This window comes from Coregonus clupeaformis, chromosome 14, assembly GCF_020615455.1.
Source record: "Coregonus clupeaformis isolate EN_2021a chromosome 14, ASM2061545v1, whole genome shotgun sequence".
Lineage (NCBI taxonomy): Eukaryota > Metazoa > Chordata > Actinopteri > Salmoniformes > Salmonidae > Coregonus > Coregonus clupeaformis.
This window is the reverse complement of record NC_059205.1, coordinates 26,719,224-26,729,885: the sequence shown is the minus strand read 5'-3', so window position 1 is coordinate 26,729,885 and position 10,662 is coordinate 26,719,224. Positions and strand designations below refer to the sequence as shown.

Here is a 10,662-nt window from a genome sequence, read left to right as displayed (position 1 = left end):
ATTCAGGTGTCCACCAGGTCAATTTCTAGAAGAGGCCTAGTTGTTATTGAAGATTAACTTTATTGCTAAGTGCACAGCAGAACAAAATTATGTTGCATCCCTCTCACAAATGTAATAGAAAAAGGCTTTAAAACGTAATAACATCAGTTAATTATGTACATCACAGGTTAAAAGCAGTTACTAGACATAGTTTGTGTGTATATACACACTATCTGTCTGTCTGTCTGTCTATATATATATATATATATATATATATATATATATATATATATATATATATATATATAAAAGTCACTGGTTGTGTGTTGAGGGGGAATTACAGTGAGCTAAGAAGTCTGATTGCAAGTTATCAAATTAAACTTTATTTTTTGGACCCAGGGCCTCAATTCCCTCTTTGTGTGGGGACAGCGCATCTGACGAGCAGCAACAGCCCATCAAGCGACGGAGGATGCTGGGACCAGGAGAACAACAGAGGTTGGCTATAGAGGTAAGTTGTGATGTAATTGTCAGTGTTTCCCCATAGAACTTTTTTCAGGCCTGGTAGTATGTAGCCAAAACCCTGAACAATCAGCACCTTGGTAATCATATACTTGAGTTGGACATAGGCATGTGTCAGTCAGGATCACTTGCATCAAAATAGCTTAATTGCAAATTAAAGCTGATGATGTATCTTTTACAGGTATGTGATACCATCCTGAGTCATGCCAAAGAGAGGTTCTCCTTCACCCAGCACCTCATCAGCGCAACACTATTGCACGGAGAGTTGTTCCCACAACACAGTGTGAAGTTCCCCGATACAGCGCTTGAAACAACCGTGGAGGCGTACCCCATGTTGAACAAGGCCAAGCTCAAAACCGAACTGTCCCTCATCTATGAGAACAGTGAGTTCAAGGCTTGTAGTGGTGCAGTGCCCCTGTACCAGTTCTTCATGGAGAACAACCTTCAGAGCACTTTCACAGAGACTGCCAGCCTCCTCAAGATCCTCATCACCACACCCATGACAACTGCTGAGTCAGAAAGGTGCTTCTCTACACTGAAAAGGATCAAGACCTTCCTGAGAAACAGCATGACACAGGATCGCCTGAACGCTCTGGCCATGCTCTCCATGGAGAAGAAACTTGTCAGGGACATTCCTGACTTTAATCAAAGGGTCATTGAGAGGTTTGCCACTCAGAAGGACAGACGGGCAAAATTCCTGTACAAATAAGATGACAGACACACACACACAGAGCAGCTCTGGCCGCATGTTTCTTTGTATATAGTTGACCTTAGCATAAAAAAATCCAGTTATATATGGTACTCTAGAAAGTCTTAATAGTGTCTTTGCTAATATTACTGTATATATGTTGTTTTGTATCAATTAATTGTTGCAGTTCTGGAGCACATTAACAATTAGTCACATTTAGTATGATCATAAAATACTGTATGCTATTCTTCCAGTCAAAGGTTTGAGTTCATCCACTTGATATCCATTTCTATATTATACATCCTTTTATACAGTGTAAGATTTCCTATAAACTTTATAATAATTTCATGTTATTGTCCACTTTCCACTCTGTTCTGACAGCATGCCTGTTGCGTTGCCTGTTTACTACCAATGGTAAAAAGTTCACTTTAAATGCAAATGAAAGGCTTGGGTTTGTGTAATATGTTTTTGTGTAAGAATGCCTCAACTTTTTAATATTGGCATTAAATAATTACTGAATGTTTCACTGAGCACTGCTGTCCTGCAGTTTGTGTTAAAATATATCGCGATGGTTACAGGAAAAAAAAAGTATGGCACAGCCCCACCGAGAATATTTTTCACCAGCCGCCACTGATTGAAAGCCTTAAATGAAACCATCAGGCAAGGAACGTACCACTTTTAATTTAGGGGTGTATGTGTACGGTTATTAAACAAATCGCTCACCAATAATCGTAAGTCTATAAAAGCTGCATTCAAGTATAGGCTACAATTATTCAAATACAAGACAACAAGATACTATTTCCGATTTACATCAGAAATGTATTTTCAGTCTGTCTGCATTAAGAAATCCGTCTTGTGACGACAGCTCTCCCTCTGAAAGTGGTGGTTTCTCCAAAGATGATGTTGCAGATCCCTTTAAAATCTCCTGACCGCTGCCTCTACGACGAAGTTTGGAGCGGAGCCGATCGGCAGTGCTGAGAGACGTGGCTGAAAATGACAATCTATATTTTTTGCAGAACTGCTTTTGTGATTAAATGTATTGAACGAATTACGAGTTTGGTGCTGATGAAATTCTCTCAAATTGGACTAATGAATAATTCTGCTACTGGGCTGTCTAATCTGAAGTAGGACGCATAGGCTCCTAAAACGAATCGCCATTGTGATCCTTTCACTCTGGTGCAAGAAAAAGTTATATTTTCACGCATCGTGAGAAAGGGAAAGGAATCCCACAAAACGATTAGGAATTTAAACGTTTGGAACGGGATGTTTTATTCTTCTGAAGTCCTATTCTACATCGAAATGGATCAGGCACCTCCAGGTATTTGTTGGATCTTTATTCTATTAAAATGCCTATCACATTTTATTAACCGCTTATGATAGAAAGTTGACATATGGCCAGTTGTGCACACACAGGTGTCTGTGCTGGCACCCTCATGTGCTTTGCCCAGGCATGCATAGTGCAATTCTCTGCTTGACAATTACGTAATACTTTTCTCATTGACGCGGTGGATTCGCTCTTTCTCAGTCTTGCTTTGTCCTACCAAAGAGATATATCAAAATTAAGCTTGGTATTTTTGGTTATAGGTTGATGAAATTCTCTCTAACCTAGTATTATGTTTATAATAACGCGTTTTACCAGCGCCCGAACAAGGTTGAGTGGAGAAGAAATGCCGCATGAAATGACTGCTTTGTTCCCCTTTTTTCTCTTGTCTACTGTAGCCGACCGTAGTTAATTCGTGCGCAACCACTGAAAGCCTACCAGACCAGTCTAGGCAACTTGTCGCATGATTTACGTTGAAACTGCCAATGGACGGCTGTATGCTAGTTGATGTGATATTGTAATGAATATTATCACATATTGTGAAATTGTTGATTCAGCTGTCTCCATGGGATTACAGTTACAATTACATAGCCATAGCCTGTTTTGGACTGGCTGGTGTCAAATAAAGAGGGACACTTTACTATGTTTCTTGAATTAAAAGAAAGAGAACGTGAGATTTAAATCTGGGGGTTTATAAAGTATATTCCTCATATACTGTATTTGTGTATTACTTTACATCATGACACCACCTCTAGAGTGAGGGCTTGGGGCACAGTCACAAGTCATACAGTCTAGGAATCCAGGCTTTCAGCTTTTGCTGCTACAGGTTCCTAAAATGTACTTTTGTCATGTAGTGAAACATATCGCCCTTCTTCCCCCTTGATGCGGTTTGCATCAAATTGAAAAGTTAAGAGGGTTTTGAAAAGTCCTACGGTAAAGACAAATATAATAGTTTTATAGAGTATCATAACTTTAGTATCCTTACAGAAGATGGATGGTTTTGGGGCAGTTGCAGAATTTGGACACAAGACAACCAGGGGATGTAAAATGTACCCTTTCCTAAATTAAGCCTACATTTGCACTTTACAGACAGAGTGAAAATGTGCTGAATTTGCAGCATTTACATTTAGTTGTTTTAGATTATTTGTTGGTTTTTCTGACTTGTTGAAAAATGTGTGAAATCTATTTCCCCCGCAAGAAAAAATACTAAAAACATAATGGAGTTAGCCGACTTTGTGTGTGAACCCACGTTATTTTTCATTGAACCATCTTGTCCTCCATCGTTTTTCAGAGCATGTGGCAGTCTGGCATGTTGTCAGTCCTGATACAGTAGCTCTGGGCCCTGATAGGACCTGAGCTGTTATCAGCTGGGGACATGCCTAGGCTTGTCTGGAGATTAGACAAATTTGCCAAGAGTATGTGTGTGTGGTGGGGTGGGGTGATAATGAGGTGACAGGTTATGTTTGCAGTTCTATCACTTCCTCTCAAACTGATCATTATCTCAGGAAACTGTAATCCTGATCACTCTCTTTCTCTCTCAGCTCTCCCTCCTAGGTCAACAAAGCCCATGACCTCCTCCATGAGCCACAACTGCCTCAGGGAAGCCCCTGTCTTTCCCCTGCAAGATGCCGAGTGGTACTGGGGAGACATTTCCAGGGAGGAAGTCAACGAGAAGCTCTGCGACACACCTGACGGTTCCTTCCTGGTTCGTGATGCTTCCACTAAGACACAAGGAGACTTCACGCTAACACTGAGGAAAGATGGCCACAGCAAGTTGATAAAGATCTACCACCGTGATGGGAAGTACGGCTTCTCAGAGCCCCTGACCTTCAGCTCCGTGGTGGAGCTCATCTGGCACTACCAGCACCATCCTCTGGTGGAGTACAATGCTGTGCTGGACGTCATGCTCACACACCCTGTATCCCGCTTCCAACAGGTAGGCAGGAGACACCCACCCACACCTCTCCTCTACTCTCAGTCTCAAGACAGTCTTCAAAGAATGGAATAGAGTAGAATAGAATATAATACAATTTTTGTGTCCATTTGGAGATGGAAGTTTGTGAGGGAGTGAAATTTGCCTTTGGTTTCCTAAGTAAATGGAAGGTAATCGTCATACACAGACAAGTTAGCCAATCGGTTAGTTGTCTGCTATATTACATTTGTCTGCATATCTGTACCCAGGATGAGCTGGTGAAAGAGGACAGTGTTGATGTGGCTGGGAGGAAGCTCCAGGAGTACCATAGTCAGTATCAGGAGAAGAGTCAAGAATTTGACCGTCTATACGAGGTCTACACTAAAACCTCACAGGAGATCCAGATGAAGAGAACAGCGATAGATGCCTTCAACGAGACCATGCTGATCTTCGAGGAGCAGTGTCGTGAGCAGGAGCGTTACGGGGAGGAGTGTGAGAGGAGCAGTCGATCTGAGGGAACAGAGAAGGACCTGGAGAGGTGAGTTTGGCAAACTAAGGCAACAACATCGCTGTGTCTATCCCACATGGAATCTCCTCATATGCTCATAGTGTGGATAGATACGATGTCTCTTTGTTGTTTCCTCCTTCCAACATGCGTGCAGCTGTGTTTCAGCTTAGTGGCGTGACCCATGACCCATCTTTTGACCCCTTATGACCATTGACATTTGCCCTTCCAGCTTCCTGATGAACTATGAGAAGCTGAAGTCTCGGCTGGGGGAGATCTACAACAGTAAGGTCCACCTGGAGCAGGACCTGAGGACCCAGGTCCAGGACTATAGAGAGACAGACCGGAGGATCAACAGCCTCAGGCCTGACCTCATAGAGCTACGCAACATCAGGGACCAGTACTTCAAGTAAGTTGCAATACTTCTATTCTATTTTATTCCAGTCACTGTTAATGAAAAGTAGCTTTTTTCAAGCCATTCCCACTGGGGAAAAACTAGTTGAATCAACGTTGTTTCCACATCATTTCAACAACAAAAATTATAGGTGATGACGTTGAATCAACATAAGGGAATTTTGTAATTTTTTCACCCAACCTTTAACCTAAATCCAATGACATGGTGAATTTATTTGTTGATTTCACATTGAATTCATGTTAGTTGACAGCTCAACCAAAATTAAATCAAAACTAGACATTGAAATGATGTCTGTGCCCAGTGGGTTGGCACGGACGTAATTTTTTTGTCCCTTTGGTTTGTCAGTTGGCTGAGTCACAAAGGAGTGCGACAGAAACGCATTAACGATTGGCTGGGGATCCAAGACGATAGCAGTGACGAGTAAGTATTTCATAGTATAGACCTAAATTCTTATAATACTTCTTAATTGTACTTAGTTGTGCTTAGAAATACTTGTAGTGCATATACTTGTTTAGAAATGATTAAATACACATTTATTAATAGTAAGCACACTATTTCTTAATGATTGTTATCAATGAAAGGTTTTAACAATGTCCTCCCTGGTGTGTGTGCAGTACCTATGTGTTGAAGGGGGAACGGGAGAGGCTGGCGCACCATGATGAGGGGAGCTGGTTCGTGGGCGAGCTGAGCAGGACGCAGGCTGAGGAGATGCTGATGGACAAACCCACCGGAACCTTCCTGATCCGAGAGAGCAGCAAGCAGGGCTGCTACGCCTGCTCTGTAGTGTGAGTATTCTCTTCCTGTGAGAAATGAATAATATGTAAATGGTCATGAAGGAAAGGAGATTAAGAAAAATCTGGGGATACTGCTATACCGTATGAGATAGCTCTACTTTATAGGCTCTTGTAAAGCAGTTACTTCACTTTGATGCATGTTTCAAGGCTCAGGGGCTGCTACACTGGTACTAACGTATCTTTATTTTGTAACCTTTCAGTGTGAATGAAGAAGTAAAGCATTGCATGATCTACAGCACGCCACGTGGTTACGGCTTCGCTGAGCCCTACGACCTCCACTGCTCTCTGAAGGAGCTCGTACTGCACTACCGCCTCAACTCCCTGGCACAGCACAATCAAGCCCTGGACGTCCGGCTGGAGCACCCCGTCCACGTCACCCCTGTCTCGTCAGCTTCGCCCCGCGCAGCCACAGAGGACTGCCTGCTACTAAAGACAGAGGAACACCATCTTCTACAGACTTCTACTAAACTACCCGCTGGACTCCCTGCAGCCGCTCCAGAGATGTAGACTAGACGGATGTGGGACCTGTTTGCGTACTGTAGCAGTCCTACTAGGACAACTTGAGGGCGGATGTGCTTGCGTACTGAAGCAACTTGAGGGGGAGGATGAGTTTGCATACTGAAGCTATCCTACGGAGACAACTTGAGAGCGTACTTTTCTCGAAGAAGAAGAATGTGTGAAATTTGCACTAGGATGATTCCAACAGATTTGTGAATGTGATTTCACTTGATTGGAACTTTGACCGGAACTTGAATGTCAGCTGGGACTTTGTGTTTTTATAAGATTCTGTTTGCTATTGTTTTTTTGTTGTTTTTTTGTACCCATTTTTTCACATTCTCTTTTATGGGATACTATTTGTTTTCATTAGTGGGCCTAGTCATCCAGTGGATGACTGACAACATGTACTACATCACAATATGTTTATATTTGTCAAGTGCTCTTTTTTATTTGGACTTCCAGGGCCCCATTTTGACAACCCAAAGAACTGGTGCTAATGTAAAATGAGACCGTAATACACCCAATACCTTAGAATTTAGATTTCTTTCTAAATTGGTGTGATGTCCATGCACGGCAGATCATTTAAAGTGGGTTTTGAATATAATGGTGCAGAAAAACAAGATGGCTGACTCAGTGGCATAGCTAGCTGTGTTACGTACCAAACTCGTCTGAGTATTTGAGTACATAGTCATGCAAGTATAGGAACTGATGTAGCGCAATTTGACAATAGCGCTGATTTATTTCTGTTGTCAAATTATAACCCAGTTACCAGTTGATATGTACTGTATGTAGCATAAACCATTTTCTGGATATTCTTAGAACAACATTTTCCATATTGTACCCAATAACCAAAGCACTTCTTATTAGTGAGAAAATATGTATTCCGACCAGAAAATTACATTTATGGTGATGGGGGAAAAACACACCACACATGTGCTTGATCAAAACATAAATGGACTGTACATTATATTCTGTTACTCAAAGTATTTTTTTATATTCTATATATATATCTTCTGAAATATGCCACAGAAGATAAAAGCTTGAGGAAAGTGCAATCCAACAGTATTTGTAATGTTAGAATTGAATGATTATGATTATCGGGGGTCATCAGCATTTGCCATAGAAATGCACTAACTCTTGATTGGTGGCATTATTCATCTGATGTGACCATTTTTAAGAACATTTTGTGTGAACTGCCAGAGGCGCGGAAATGTTAATTCTGTCTCTATTACTTGAACTATGGCATTGCTCAATACAAGCAATGAATGTTTCGTCATGACATATAGGCCTACATAGCTTAAGAGGAAAGTAGTCCATGTTGTTCTTATCACATTTGTCAAGTTTGAGAACAATAGACACTCTGAGAGACTGTAAAACTTGTTTTTGTGGTTGGTTCGATGGAAGGTGTTTTAGTCTCTCTTAACTTCACGGGAGGATTGAGGAAACTCCTGGGGCGAAGTTAAGCAATGTGAGATTATTAACCTTTTCTTGCTGAAAGACAATAAACTGATGAGGGTTTTGTTGAACTTGTGTTGTCCTTGTTCCACTTCTTCCAAGTGTGTATTAATGCAACCAACCAATGACAATACATTTTCGATTTATGAAGACTTCACTGCCTTTAAATGGTGCTGCCAATCCTTCTATGCATGCAACACCTGAAACCAGTGAAATCTCTCACCTGAGTAGCTGCTTAGGTACAGATCATCCCCCCCAGCCTCAGGACATCCTTTCACCCCTCTATAAAATCCTGGTGTGATGAGAGTGAGAGGGGACATAGGGACAATCGTTATCTTATTAGCCAATTGGCAGTCTCTATTCCCGGGACCTCAGGTTCATTAGTGTAGGACCCAATAATGTATATACAGTATACACTAGATGACTGACAAGGGGCACTTTAAAAAAAAATGTTTTGGAAGCTATAGAAATGTATTTATTAATGTCTAAATTTGTTTTTGCCACATGTATTCCATTACAGACACCTTAATGCATACTTTTGAATTACATTATGTGAGTTAAACATAAAAAATAAAATAATCCTTAGTGTAATTACAACAAAAAAATACTTAAATACATGTAATTTTGTCCATGAAACAATTCATTTAAATACTGTAGAATTCCATTCATTCCTATGGAGGACTGCTTCTTCTGGGGAGTGCCAATATGACCAACCTGTGGCTTCAAAGCCTTTCATTGGCCAATACATAGCATCAGTAATCCAGGGTTTATATCATTTATATCAGAGAGGAAGACGCGAAACTAGAGGATTTACTCCGCCCAAAATCTGTACGAGTGAGATAAGCCCTTTTTTGTATGGGGTTCTATGAGAGTGTCGAATTACTTGATGCTTATTTGATCGAATAGAAGTTTTGCTATGTTTAGGCGGATACAAATGTACTGAAATAAGTGGATGCACGTGGCATTCTAGAAACTTTGAGAAAAACGTGTTGTTCACACGCGTATCTGCCCTCTCATTGGCTAGAATGGTGCCACCTGATTACACTTGCCTTCTTCACTCTTTGAGGACATACAGTACCAGTCAAAAGTTTGGACACACCTACTCATTCAAGGGTTTTTCTTTATTTTTTACTATATTCTACATTGTAGAATAATAGTGAAGACATCAAAACTATGAAATAACACATATGGAATCATGTAGTAACCAAAAAAAGTGTTAAACAAATCAAAATATATTTTATATTTGAGATTCTTCCAAGTAGCCACCCTTTGCCTTGATGACAGCTTTGCACACTCTTGGCATTCTCTCAACCAGCTTCACCTGGAATGCTTTTCCAACAGTCTTAAAGGAGTTCCTACATATGCTGAGCACTTGTTGGCTGCTTTTCCTTCACTCTGTGGTCCAACTCATCCCAAACCATCTCAATTGGGTTGAGGTTGGGCGATTGTGGAGGCCAGGTCATCTGATGCAGCACTCCATCACTCTCCTTCTTGGTCAAATAGCCCTTACACAGCCTGGAGGTGTGTTGGGTCATTGTCCAGTTGAAAAACAAATGATAGTCCCACTAAGCGCAAACCAGACGGGATGGCGTATCGCTGCAGAATGCTGTGGTAGCCATGCTGGTTAAGTGTGCCTTGAATTCTAAATAAATCACTGACAGTGTCACCAGCAAAGCACCCTGACACCATCACACCTCCTCCTCCATGCTTCACGGTGGGAACTACACATGCAGAGATCATCCGTTCACCTACTCTGCGTCTCACAAAGACACGGCGCTAGGAACAAGAAATCTCAATTTTGGACTCATCAGACCAAAGGACAGATTTCCACCAGTCTAATGTCCATTGCTCATGTTTCTTGGCCCAAGCAAGTCTCTTCTTATTATTGGTGTCCTTTAGTAGTGGTTTCTTTGCAGCAATTCGACCATGAAGGCCTGATTCATGCAGTCTCCTCTGAACAGTTGATGTTGAGATGTGTCTGTTACTTGAACTCTGTGAAGCATTTATTTGGGCAGCAATTTCTAAGGCTGGTAACTCTAATGAACTTATCCTCTGCAGCAGAGGTAACTCTGGGTCTTCCTTTCCTGTGGCGATCCTCATGAGAGCCAGTTTCATCATTGCACTTGATGGTTTTTGCGACTGCACTTGAAGAAACTTTCAAAGTTCAAATGTTCCGTATTGACTGACCTTCATGTCTTAAAGTAATGATGGACTGTCGTTTCTCTTTGTTTATTTGAGCTGTTCTTGCCATAATATGGACTTGGTCTTTTACCAAATAGGGCTATCTTCTGTATACCACCCCTACCTTGTCACAACACAACTGATTGGCTCAAACGATTTAAGAATGAAAGAAATTCCACAAATTAATTTTTAACAAGGCACACCTGTTAACTTAAATGCATTCCATGTGACTACCTCATGAAGCTGGTTGAGAGAATGCCAAGAGTGTGCAAAGCTGTCATCAAGGCAAAGGGTGGCTACTTTGAAGAATCTAAAATATACAATATATTTTGATCTGTTTAACACTTTTTTGGGTTACTACATGATTCCATATGTGTTATTTCATAGTTTTGATG

At 41.1% G+C, this 10,662-nt stretch overlaps 1 protein-coding gene across 1 annotated transcript; it reads left to right on the top strand.

Moving 5' to 3' along the window:
* The first annotated feature begins 2,133 nt into the window (after positions 1 to 2,133).
* Positions 2,134 to 8,157, top strand: LOC121581087 (phosphatidylinositol 3-kinase regulatory subunit gamma). Its single transcript, XM_041896462.2, has 7 exons — positions 2,134 to 2,504; positions 4,049 to 4,443; positions 4,689 to 4,957; positions 5,157 to 5,333; positions 5,685 to 5,759; positions 5,954 to 6,124; positions 6,334 to 8,157. The coding sequence occupies exons 1-7, from the start codon at positions 2,450 to 2,452 to the stop codon at positions 6,638 to 6,640; spliced, it is 1,449 nt and encodes a 482-aa protein (XP_041752396.1). The 5' UTR covers positions 2,134 to 2,449; the 3' UTR covers positions 6,641 to 8,157.
* Positions 8,158 to 10,662: the final 2,505 nt, after the last annotated feature.